This window comes from Crinia signifera, chromosome 11 (assembly GCF_055691185.1).
Source record: "Crinia signifera chromosome 11, ASM5569118v1, whole genome shotgun sequence".
Lineage (NCBI taxonomy): Eukaryota > Metazoa > Chordata > Amphibia > Anura > Myobatrachidae > Crinia > Crinia signifera.
The window spans coordinates 50,405,156-50,418,618 of record NC_139227.1 but is presented as its reverse complement, the minus strand read 5'-3'; the positions used below and the strand labels follow the sequence as shown (position 1 = coordinate 50,418,618).

Genomic DNA, 13,463 nt, shown 5'->3' with positions numbered 1-13,463 from the left:
GACACAGATCAGGTCATAAGTCATCTTGTATTAGCATCATGTTACACATATGTTACATGTACTAATATGTCCCCACTGATTCTGCGCTAACTAAAAAATGCAGATGGGGCATCCTAGATAGATTCCACATAAGGCATATTTACAACAACAACCAATCACATACAGAAACGTCACTCTGCCCCGCCCCTAGAAGCCAGAGTGGGCGGAAGTCAGACTCAGCCTCAGGTCCGCGGCTTGAGTTAGCGTAGCCGGAAGTGCCGTCTCTTCTTGCTCTGTGACTCTGAACACCATGGCCGATGTGCAGGCTGCAGCGCCCGAGGACTGCGATGCCAAGCTGAGCAAGAAGTGGGTAACGGGACCTGGATAGAGGGGGATGTGGAGAGCCGCAATTTATGGGACTGCTCAGGACCCGGGTTTCGATGCGACATGCGGCATGCAGCCGGTACTGTGATGGCGTGTGGGATTCTGGGTAATGCAGTCTCTTCCCCGGCGCCCAGTGCTGCCTGCCAAAGGCTGCTGTCAGAGATTAGACTACAACTCCCAGGGGAGGAGTGCTGGCTGATGTAACTAGAAGAAATGGGGTTTAAGCCCTGAGTACTGTCACTGTGAGATAAATGCTGGGGTGGTCACTGGCATACCTCCCAACATGACCCTCTCCAGGAGGGACAGAATGCTCTGCTTCAGGACTTTCCTTTTAATTTATGATTAAAACACTTTTTTTTATCAATTAACTAGGTTGAGCACAGGTGGTGGCAATCATACATTTAGGGGGAAGTCCAGGAACAGAGCATTGTGTCCCTCCTGGAGAGGGTCATGTTGGGAGGTATGCACTGGAGGGGACCCTCTTCAGCCCCTGAATTGCAGCAGTCCCCTCAGCACGGGAGCAGTCCCCTAGTGTGGCTGGGCAGTGCTGGGGGGCTTTATTCATGGCAGTCTATGGGATTTACCCTTTATTCTGCTAATTGCTCCCATATATGGGGGTATTGTGTATATTAGGGGCTTACCCTGCGCAATGAGGTTTTTTGGGGGGTTTTATCTGTCTTAATCATGGAGTTTATTTGCATCATTTCCAGCTTTTGTGCATCCACTGTCAGCAAATCTAGTTAGTCATCTAATGTATTATATTTACACTATATGGAGAATTTGAGGCTGTTAGGTGTCTGATTGGAATGTGCGCTGCCCCATAATCATGTGACTTTCTGGAAGATAACCAAGCTGTATACACTTTTATTTTCACTTCTGTTTCTGCTCCGCACTCCCCCATAGCTGTTCTTTAGAGATTGGAAGGCTGGAATGTGTTTGCATTCCTCTATGCACTGCTCTCTGTGCCAAGTCATATTTGAGTGCAGTTTATCCTATTGACCTAGTAACAACGGCCTATTCGTGTGACTTAGTATTGCAAATCCCTAGCTACCCTAAGGGACTGAACCTGTGTTTTATCAATCTGTCACTATGGCTAGACAGTCCTCCCCTGGTGTACATCATGCCACTGAATGTGCAAGGATGGAGGTTCACTGTTAGATTGGTCTGTACTTGCACCATTGAAACTCTTACTAAGGGCTAGGGCATGCCACATCTGAGGTTGGCAGGGGCATCCTTCAACCTGGCGGTCTCACTCTAGTTTGGCTCCATATAGTACATAGCGCTATGTGCCTACTGCTTATCTTTATTGTAGGCCACACAGTTGTCATTGTTGCAATCACTATACAACGCTAGTAGGGATGGATTCTAACAGTATAAACAGTCACCTGGTGCTGATGCGAGACCTAAAATGGAATTGACGTAATTCTGTGTTCCACCTTATTGTCTTCCCGTTAGGTGGTAACCCGAGTTGTGGTTAGGAGGTGTGCGCTGCCATGTCACACGCTCTGATCAGGCTGTTCAGAAGCCCAGTTTGGGCACAGAGAGCCCTTAAGGAGCACGTCCTGGGAAAACAGATTTCTGCTTTCTCCCCCCTCTGCAAGGACCATGGTCTTCATGGGAAAAAAAGGTTGGTGACACCTGCTTCTGTAATCCCACCAACTTTTTTTTCTCCATGAATCTCCTGTTTCAGCTTGGTCAGGAGGAGGCAAGCAGGCTGAATGGCATCTTCCCTGTGGCTCAAAACATTCCACTGGGGGTGAATTTCTGTGGCATGTAAACGCCACCGAGAGCACCCCAGCTGCCACCTTTCTGGACTGATTTGCACCCCTATTCGCTCTAAAGTGCCCACAGCCCTATAGGGGAGTGGTCATTTTTGAGTGAGAGCCTGCTGCCGTAAAGTGGAGGGTTTGTTCCGCAGATTCAGCCGGCCGAATCCACCCCAAATAATGCATATACACCATACAGGCTGATTCTACCAAGTTATCTCAGAACCGTTTCATTGACTTTCCCTTTCTTTTTATTTTCCAAAGTGAATTAAAAAGGCGGATGAAAGCTGAGAAGAAAGCTGCTGAAAAAGAAGAGAAACTGAAGGAGCAGCATGAGAAAGTGGCGAGTACGGAAGCGGACGCCATCGATGAGGAAAGCCTCGACCCCAACGTAGGTTACAGTCTGATTTTATAAGAGATTTAATGTGGCTACAGCCATTGAGCGGGCCCAACCAGCGTTCTCACCAGGGGCTGGCTGGCAAGTTGCACAAAGGACAGGCCCATGAGTGGCAGCCCATCCTCAAAATAAAAAACCTTGGGCAATACCTAGTTTTAAACGATTAAGATGGTATTCTGTTGTCTTGTAATACCATCCCCAGATATATAATCAGAATTTAACACATACATACATACATACATACATACATGTTCACTCTAATTCTAATACATACATACACCTGGTCCCTGCCACCCTCATACATACATACATACATACATACATACACCTTCACTATAATACATACATACACCCTGCTGCTCTCATACATACATACTGTCGCTCTCATATATACATACACCTTCACTCTAATACATACATGCACCCTGACGCTCACACACACACACTCTCCCTCCCCCCCCCCCCCCCCACACACACACACACACATTCACAGCCACAGTGACACCACCTCACCCGGGTGGTGACTTCAATAAGCAACTACTCCGGGGCGGTTTTCAGAAAGGGCTCCTTACCTACCTGCTTATGACGCCGCCGCTGCTACTTCCAATGGGGCACGGCTTCCAAGTCCTGCGTGCTTCTGGCTCTATAGTCCCGCTGCTCTGTTTGGTGAGTCGGCGGTCCTGCTCCGGGGGGCGGCCGTAGCACCTGCTGCCTTCTGTGCAGTGCACGTAGGATCCTTCTGCAGCATGGCGGCGATGTGCGTACAGGGAAAAATGTTCAGAGGATTGAGGGTGACAGCAGGTCGCTCTTTCTTGCTGAATCGCGGCCCCCACAAAACGGCCGGAACCAGCCCAAATAGCTGGAAATGATCCTGCTCCCCGGCCCAGCCCGCCACTGGTTTTCACCATGCACTGTAACATAGTGATGTCACTGCGATATGAGGCGCATTTGCTTCTTGCTCCAGTGATGTTAATTGTTCCTAGTGGATTCATCGTCTGCATTCTCATGTGTTCGGCTAATGAAATCCGCCACCGCCTGGTGTTTTTGGGGGCATGCGTAAAACTGTTCATTGATTTATATGTGAATATAATTACTATTGAACTTCTGGGCCTTCTCATGTGATTTATTATATTTGTCCTCCCTGTTACCAGCAATATTACAAGATCCGCACACAAGCCATTCAGCAGCTGAAAGGTACAAAGGACGACCCTTATCCCCACAAGTTCCACGTGGACATATCGCTGACAGAGTTCATACAGAAATACAATGACCTGCAGGTGGGCGATCACTTGCAGGAGGTTGTCAGTGTGGCAGGTGGGTACATTGATGGACCTTCTATGCTTTTGGGAAATATGCATTCAACATAAAAAAATGTTTACATGCGTGGGATTGTGTCCTGTGTCCTGCATCTTCATAAGTCATTTATGTGCAGCCCTAGATGTGTGCATAATATACTTAGTTCACCATTCACATGTTCATGTTAACTACTATTTAGTTTGGCTGTCTTTAATCCCTTATATGCTATAAATTGATTTATAAGCCTGTGCCCGGCCCCAGCGGAGTGGAAGTTGGGTAGCCCATCATTGGTAGCTCCGATTGCTTAGTCACCGCTCCGTCATCGCTTGGGCATGTTGGGTAATTTCCGCTCGATGAGGGAAGGATCCTGTCTGGCATTGGGTGAAAATTCAAATCTTCTTGATTTTCAGGCAGGATCCATGCCAAGCGTATTTCTGGAGCCAAGCTGATCTTCTACGATCTACGTGGGGAAGGCATGAAGCTACAGGTTATGGCCAACTCCAAGTAAGTGCCAGACATGTGATGGGGAATTTAGGTGCCATCTTAATGTCCTATAATAACACTGTGATGTTTTGTTTTCTGGTATATTGGATGGATACATAAAATAGTTGGATTAGGGTAAATGTCATGGGCAGCACGGATGGTGTAGTGGTTAACGCCTAACAGCACTGAGGTCATGGGTCCGATTTCCACCATGGCCCTAATTGTGTAAAGTTTGTATGTTCTGCCCATGCTTGAGTGGGTTTCCTCCTACATTCCAAATATATACTGGTAGATTCATTGGCTCCCAACAAATTAACCCTAGAACGTTTGATTCTACATATAGGACTGTAGGTACTGTGCACAGGTGAGGCCAAGTGCAGTGTTCCTTTGAGAAGTGAGGCCATGTGGGACTGTAGGTGCTGTTCCCTTACAAGTAGACACCATGTTAGATGGTGCGTGTAGTGTTGTATGTGCTGTATGCGTGGGACTGTACGCCTATTGACCGTCTGTTGTTTTTCTGAAATAGATTTTACAAATCTGAGGAAGACTTTATAGCGGTCAATAACAAGCTACGTCGTGGTGACATCATCGGAGTGAGAGGAAACCCTGGGAAAACCAAAAAGGGAGAGCTGAGCATTATACCTGTGGAGATTACCCTCCTGTCACCTTGTCTGCACATGTTACCTCACCTGCACTTCGGCCTGAAAGACAAGGTATGGGGAACGCACTGCTTCTGGGTACTTCATGTGATCTATCCACAGTGTATACACACCTTGTTATCTCTGTCCATTTTGATTCTCTGTCCGCGAGTATTTCATATATTTGGTGGTAAAATCTATACAGCTACACATAAGGGAATGTTTTACATGTGTGGAATGAGGATCTGAATACAAAGATACATCATATAGTGTCCAGTGTGCATACTAGTAATCTGCAGCACCCAGGGGGCATAGTATATAGCCTTGGCCAGTAGCTTCCAGTTGCTAGTCTGGTCGCACACGTCACTGCTATAGACCACCAGTAGGTTATGCGCACACAGTGCTGGGATTACTTTGGATGTGTATGGGGGTGCAGTGTGTGTGTGTTGATCTAGAGCAGGGCTGGGCAACACCGGCCCTCCAGATGTTAATGAACTACACATCCCAGGATGCTTTGCATTAGCTTTGCTAGGTGGCCATGCTGAAACTGATGCAAGGCATGCTGGGATGTGTGGTTCATCAACATCTGGAGGGCCGGTGTTGCCCATCCCTGATCTAGAGTGTATCCATTCTAGTATTGGTGAATGTATCACCTGTGTGTTGGGCTGCAGCTACTGAGCACTCCTGGTCTCACAGGATCACCTATAACTTAGACGGGGCCTTCTGCGCCCTAGATGCAAGAGGGATGTTTCTGCCACCCCCACCATCATTCACCAGCTTCTGCGGGATGTGTGTAGCTGCTGCATCACCTCTTTTGCCGGTGACTACGGCTGGTTTCACTTGAGAGCTCCCTCAGGATGAGGAGTGAGGCTTAGAAGGTATATGGGTTTAGCATCTATACATTCTGTTCTGACTTGGCTTGTAGGTGCCAGGATTATAGATCGTAACAGAAATCCTGTGTTTTCTGCCATCAAATCCTTCCTAGGACTAGTACACGGGATGTGGTTGAAATACCGATGCCGGAATCCCGATCGCCGCAATGCCGGCACTTTGTCCCTCTATGGGTGTCCCCGACACCCATAGAGGGAGAATAAAATAGTGTGCCCAGCGTAGCGAGGCACCGGTCCTGCTGCATGGCGAGCGCGCAGGGGGGGAATCCACGGCCCCCCTTGTCGGCATTGCGGCGGTCGGGATTCCGGTGTCAGTATTTCGACCGCCAGCATATCATACACATGCACCTAGATATACAAGCCTAAAATGCAGATCACACTAAGGATACTGCCGGAAACCATGGGGATGTTGGGGCTGGATGTCCCATCTGGTAAAAGGGGTAGATTACACCGAGCCAAACAATCGGGTCTATAAAATGGTCTCTGCCAGAAATGTTTTCATCTATACTCTCTAGCCGTTCCTGTCTCCCCTGGTTACACAGATTCCAGACCTTTCCTTGTGTGAACAGGAGAGCTTACGTCCCCGGGCTGTTATGGGTTAATATTTCATATTGTGGAGTAGCTGTAGGGAACAGCCCATTATTATTAATTACCAAAATAACTGCATGCATCGCCGTTATTAGAGATTCTACAACAGTCCCCCTGGGGGTGCACAAGCAAAGGAATTTGTCCGTCAAGGTGATTCGTTCCCCATACACATCCTCTATTGCCAGTACTGTTTTACACTTTCGTAGATCTACACCTCAGAAGTCAGCGTCTTACTGCATTGTCAGACGTTACTATAATCTAGCCAGACACGCTGAGACTATAACAAAATACATTTCTACCATAAGTTATTTCTTTCCATATTCATGCCGGGTCGAACTAAAATCTTCTGATGCTTGTTTGCCAACCCCTTAGTAGTTACAGACAGACATAGAGGTAGGAGGGCCCTGCTCATAGGCTTACACTCTATAGCAGGGCTGGGCAACACTGGCCCTCCAGATGTTGATGAACTACACATCCCAGCATGCCTTGCATCAGTTTCAGCATGGCCACATAGCAAAACTAATGCAAAGCATCCTGGGATGTGTAGTTCACTAACATCTGGAGGGCCGGTGTTGCCCATCCCTGCTCTATAGGGATATAGGCATTGATACACAAGGAATGGTGCTATCTATTGCATGATGGTCACCAGATTGCAGAGGCTCTTGGTGGGCTGTATGATATGGTGGCCAGGGGTCAGGAGGATAGGACTGTGACACAGAATAAGTGAAGATATGTGAGGACTGTATAGGGGAATGTGATTGGATTGTACAGAAGAAGCCATTCTGTCGTGTACAGATATATAATTTATTTTCCAGGAGACCAGATTCCGTCAGCGGTACCTGGACCTGATTCTCAATGACTACGTGCGACAGAAGTTTATTGTCCGAGCAAAGATGATCACCTACCTCCGCAAGTTTCTGGATGATTTAGGGTTCCTTGAGGTAGCTACCTAATATTTTGTGACCACTAAGGTATATTTTTCGGGGCACTCAAGGTGGATGATATTACATCTTTAACCTCATTTGTTAACAGATTGAAACTCCAATGATGAACATTATTCCTGGCGGAGCTGTGGCCAAACCATTTATTACTCACCACAATGATCTGGACATGGACCTTTACATGAGAATCGCCCCGGAGCTCTATCACAAGGTAATGATCTCTGATTCTTCTATCCGTGGCCTGAGGCCGCTAAGCACAATCTAACAGATGATTTGTGTGTTTCAGATGCTGGTGGTCGGCGGCATTGACCGGATCTACGAGGTCGGAAGACAGTTCAGAAATGAAGGAATCGATCTGACCCACAATCCCGAGTTCACGACCTGTGAATTTTACATGGCTTATGCAGACTACAACGATGTCATAGATCTCACGGAGAAGCTGCTCTCGGGTGAGTGCGAGAAGTGTAATCCAGTTCTATGGCCGATCTCTTTGCTGCTTGTTTATTACGGCAAGGGTTCTTAGTGATCAGCAAACATAATCACTCATGCAGAGACCCAACCAAATGTATCGCAGCTGGAACTCGGACCTGCTGCACAAGAAAAGGAGGTTGTGGGAAAAGCTCCATATCCCAGATTCCAGCTGTCTTGGTGGCGTCTCTGTGTAATGGATGCAGGGTGTACAGTACACACAGGTCCCTGAGTCACGTGGGGCTGGTATTCAGTCTGCCAGCAGTACCATCTCCCACGTGAGAAAGGTGATGGTAAATACTGGCACTTTGCCATATTTCCGATATACCACGCAGAGGGTGGCTCGGTGGGCAGAAGGTGTGTCTGTGTGTTTCACTACACTAACAGTTTGCGGAGTTCTGTGTTACTCACTAATTGATCCGGTCCATTACTAAGGGCCTGATTGTGACTACAAAAGGTTGATGTTTGTCACGGAGTGGTTATTGTTCCACTGCACATGCGCCAAGATACCTTTGCGTTTTAATCGCAAAGTTATTGACAGGAGGTGATCGGGAGTAATGGCCAGAAACGCGTGTCGGGGCCGTTTTTGGGGTGTGACTCTGCGATCATCGGACAGCATTGGTCTTGGTTCCTGTGGCCAGTCTAGGTAGCTATAAAATCACTTTGGGCATCGATGTTTCTCATTACCACACCAGTGCTGTAATATAGGTGTCTGCAGTTGCTGAGGACTGCGATGGTCCGGTTGGCCTCTATATTTTCTGTGCATTGGCTACGCTTGCAATGAGGAAAAATTCTGCAGCTTGAAAAAATTCAGAATCTGGTCCGGAGTGCAGTAGTAGCGAAAGTGACTCAGTGGTAATACAGCGTGTGACCTTGTGTTATCAATGAATTGATGTGTTCAGTAAGTATGGGGGTTTATAGTTACTGGTTGGTGCGGAGAGTAGACCACTGATAAATGGTGCCGTCACTTACTGTATATCCAGAAGACGGTATTTAATATCTATATAGAGATGTTGATCAGAAGGTGGGGTATGAAGGAGGTTCTTCCTCTTCTGTGTAACTGTCCCCTATACTGTAACCCTACCACTGATACTTACCGGCTGAATCTTGCTAACTGTTGGGAGTGCAGTAGTAGTGTAAGAAACTAGCAATCCAGAGTGCTATTAATCTAAGCCATGTTCCAGAACATATGAGGAGTGTTCAGCTGGTCTGTCGTGTTCTGCAGGTATGGTCAAACACATCACTGGAGGCTACAAGGTCACATACCACCCAGACGGCCCAGAGGGAGAAGCCCAGGAGATAGACTTCACCCCACCCTTCAGGAGAATCAGTATGGTACGTGAGCTGGAAAAGGTCCTGGGGAAGAAGCTGCCTCCCACAGACAAGTTTGATACTGAAGGTAAGAACGATGTCCTGTCTCGTGGGTATGGAATGGTATTACATTAGGATTTTGGGGTGTTGTTTGCTTTTCACCTTGTCTCTCATGTTTTGTTCGGCTGGAATTTATTAATTTGTACCTCCTGTCTCTTCACACCAGAGACCCGCAAGATGCTAGATGACATTTGTGTGGAGAAAGCTGTCGAGTGTCCGGCTCCCAGAACCACTGCGAGACTACTAGACAAGGTGCGGAATGAGCCAGACGTACAGTCGCCAGATATTAGTTCTTAGATGGGGGTACTGGCCTGTTACCCCTCCGTGTAATATTGAAACTGTATACCGAGCATACTTGTTATGTAGAGTCAGAGGACCCATCACAAGTTCAGTCAGAAAATAGTTTGTGATTTGGTTCTCCCATTCTCCGCCTTTAAGTGGATTCCATTGATTTGCACGCTGAGCCCTAGGGGAATATAGGGGTGCATAAAGAATCCCTTGGTGTTTCAGCTAGGGGAAGGGGCTCTTCAGCAAAAACATTTGATCTAGATCAGAGGTTCCCAAACTCTGCCAGTACAACACAGGTTTTAAGCATATCCATGCTTGTGCACAGGTGATTTAATACTTCAGCTAATTTGATTAAACCACCTGGACTGCAATGGCAGAGTTTGGGAACCTCTGACTTAGGTGGGAGTGTAGCTTTCGGAACAATGCGTGTCTGCTGTTGGGAGATTTGTATAATGGACGGACCATCCGCTGATTGTTCCCTGCTGAGTAGAGAAGCCCCACTTTCCCTTCTCTGACATTGGAACACGTGTCACGTTGAATATATTGTAGTTCCGGATAGACATTTTCCTATATATGATAACACTGGTTTTGATGTATTTTTTTGTTTTTGACTCCTTTTTGATTCCCATTTATAAAAGCACCACATTGTTTTGCAGATGGTTGGAGAATACCTGGAAGTTACCTGCATTAACCCAACTTTTATATGTGACCATCCACAAATCATGAGCCCACTCGCTAAATGGTAAATCTGGAATGCCGATTTTCCTCCAGTACCTGTTACTGTGCGATCCATAATCCTGTTGTCCAATAATCTAGATGTTCTAGAGACCTTTTTTTTTTTTTTTCTCCATAAAAGGCACCGGTCTGAGAAAGGGCTGACGGAACGGTTTGAGCTGTTTATCATGAAGAAAGAGATCTGTAATGCATACACTGAGCTGAATGACCCAATCAGGCAGAGGGAGCTGTTTGAGGATCAGGCAAAGGTAGGTCCCAAATAACCTGTATGTGACACATCCCAGGTGTCATTAGGAATATTCTATATTTATATGACAATAAAGCTCATGCTGCAAATTTACTAAGCTGTGCTCTTCAGAGTTGCTGTGTCTCTGGTGGTTTCAGTCGCTAGATCTGGCAATAATAAATACACACACCTGGTTATATAGTTCGTATCAATATTACTACTTTAAGTCCAGTGGCTGCAGAAGACACTGGGCCTAATTCAGCAGCAGCGATGCACAGGCATGGTAATGCAGCAGGAAGTCTGGTATAAGTAGACGACTCCTGCATGCATGTGGGAGTTATGCGACACAGTATCTGATTACCTGTGGTACCATCAGGGTCATGCAAGCAAACTGCCACAGGTCCAACCAAGAGGCCAGGAAATCCCTTCCTCTAATGGAAATCAAGGCCTTGGCACTCCCCCCAAAACAGAGGCGTCACTCCTCCAGTTTGGGGAACGGCAGCTGACATCGCTCCCCCCCACCAAACGTCGTCATATTGTCAACCACTGATCTGCTTCCAACATTGCAGACCCATACTGCACATCCACTCAACTCTGTGACATCAGCATTGTGAGTGACGCAGAATCGGACCCTTCGTTTGGCTACAGTAGGCCACATCTGATCATATACATCTGCAGATGGAGTTTGGGCCATGCTCTGTAAATGTAATTCTGTTATATGGGTCTGGTTATATGGTCGCATACATGAGGATTTTGCAGCTTATGTTGTGCTTGTACATCTGCAGGCCAAAGCCGCAGGGGATGATGAAGCAATGTTCATCGATGAAAACTTCTGCACCGCCCTGGAGTATGGGCTACCACCGACGGCTGGCTGGGGAATGGGCATTGACAGGTTGACCATGTTCTTAACAGACTCCAATAACATTAAGGTAAGTAGAAGACTGTTCAGAGGTCATTTCTTCTGGTGATGATGCCGGAGGCCTAATATCGCTATGTCCATCCTTCTAGGAGGTGCTGCTGTTCCCGGCCATGAAACCTGAAGACAATAAGAAGGAGTCGGCTCCAGCCTCCGGAACCTCAGTGTAATCCTGTGATTCGTCTGATTTTATGATGTTTAATATGTATTTGTCTCTATGCGCCAAACTACAGTTCTCAACTGCTTTATACTGAAATAAATTCTACAAACTGTGGTCTTTGTTCTGTAACGTGATGTTCGCACATTCTGAGAGATAGCGGACTCAATCAGTATAATGCATGTCAGCAATGCTGTCCGCGTCTCCTGTGGTGGTGAAGGTACATTTACTCTCGGGAGCACCTCCACTAGCCATTCAAGTACTAACACTGAGGCACCCCATTTTATTATTGTGGATCCATAATTGTGTTTCAATATACAAAAACCCTTATTCGTGTTTATGCTTGTGCACCGGTATTTCCCCTACTCCCCCTCCCTTTAAAAACAAGGTATTGAAGGGCAGATTTATTAAGCTTGGTGAAGTTATAGTGTCTGGTTTTTATCACCGGCCAATCGGCTCCTAACTGTGAAGTTACAGGCTTGGTTTGAAAAATGACAGTTAGGAGCTGATTGGCCGGTGATAAAAAGCAGACACTTTATCACTTCACCAAGCCTAATAAATCTACCCCTAAGTTAGTTGAGTGTATGTATGTATGCATGCATATATAATGTTTATATACTATATACACACATTTTATTATTCGGGACCCCTCAGAGGCCACGGGGCTAATCCTGGGTAGTGGAGTGGTCAGAGAGCCTCCTCTACCCTGCCTCCAGGTCTGAAAGCTCAGTTTTTTTTTGGTGCTGGCAGGAGCCAACATGCACCTTAGAGAGGGGCTTAATTTACATTGATGATGTTCGTGACAGGGCAGCAGCGCAGGGGGTCTAATAGACACCCGCGCTGCTGCTCCATCACCCGGGCCCGGCAGCTGCACACTACGCACCGAGATCAGGTAACACGCGTAACTAGTGGTTGTAGCAGCCCAGGGAGGTGGGACCGCTGGGCTGCACTAGCAAGCGATTGGCTGGTACACCACCCACTCCTGCTGGACAACCAGGGATAAAGTGTGTGGGCAGCGGCACCGGTAAATGGGGACACCCGGCGTGCACCGGATCCCCGCCATTTTACCAGTGTTCCCAGGGACAGTAGGAAGGCATGCCCAGACAGGTTCCCGCCACTGATTCTGCCTGCCTGCTGCACATGCAGAGGGACACAGAGCTCACAGACACCCAGGATTCCACTCCTTCACTGCCACTCCTTTTCCTACAAGGACACAGGTTTGTTTTTATGCTCCGGTTAGCAATAGCTGCAAAAGGAGCTGAGTGCCATTTTTTCTTTGCATTGGCTGCCTTGTGTGCTTGCTGTGTACTGTTTTAACACTATCACTGCCTTTCAGAAGTGTATTGTGTTAACTGTGTCCAGTTAAGCTGCCTGTCTCAGCAAAAATACTTCAGGGGCGAAGTGTAATAGGGGCGATTTTTGGTCATCTTTAGAAATCGCATCAAATCACACATTTTGGCCTTTATTCAGATCTGATCGCAGTACAAGTTTGTTTGTAAAATGGGCAAAACCATGTGCACTGCAGTTGGGGCAGATGTAACATGTGCAGAGAGAGTTAGATTTGTGTGAGTTATTTTGTTTCTGTGCAGGGTAAATACTGGCTGCATTATTTTTACACTGCAATTTTTAGATTTCAGTTTCAACACACCCCACCCAAATTTAACTCTTTGCACATGTTACCTCTGCCCCACCTGCAGTGCACATGGTTTTGCTCATTTTCCAAAAAACTTGTACTGCAATCAGATTTGAATAAGGGCCTTTGTGTTAAATTCGCAAATGTAATAGGGTGCGATTTTTGGCTTGAGATTGCACTTCACATGCGAGTTTTCATTTTTTTTTGTCATGAAAATATGCGATTTTGAGAAAAAAAAAAATGCCATAACCAGCCCCGGGTTCATTGAGCCGGACCTGGTTCCAAAAATACAGGGGGACAAAAAGCG

At 46.8% G+C, this 13,463-nt stretch overlaps 1 protein-coding gene across 2 annotated transcripts; it reads left to right on the top strand.

Moving 5' to 3' along the window:
- Nucleotides 1–189: 189 nt before the first annotated feature.
- On the top strand, nt 190–11,640 carry KARS1 (lysyl-tRNA synthetase 1). Of its 2 annotated transcripts, XM_083165477.1 has the most exons (15): nt 202–345; nt 1,819–1,990; nt 2,394–2,520; nt 3,678–3,840; nt 4,233–4,326; nt 4,832–5,018; nt 7,237–7,362; nt 7,454–7,573; nt 7,649–7,811; nt 9,056–9,229; nt 9,368–9,453; nt 10,146–10,231; nt 10,346–10,472; nt 11,236–11,379; nt 11,459–11,640. In XM_083165477.1, exons 2-15 carry the CDS (start codon nt 1,857–1,859, stop codon nt 11,534–11,536), a joined length of 1,809 nt encoding a protein of 602 aa, XP_083021603.1. In that variant the 5' UTR covers nt 202–345; nt 1,819–1,856; the 3' UTR covers nt 11,537–11,640. The 2 variants fall into 2 exon arrangements, with proteins under 2 accessions (XP_083021604.1, XP_083021603.1); XM_083165478.1 differs by lacking the exon at nt 1,819–1,990 and having other exon boundaries at nt 190–345.
- Nucleotides 11,641–13,463: the final 1,823 nt, after the last annotated feature.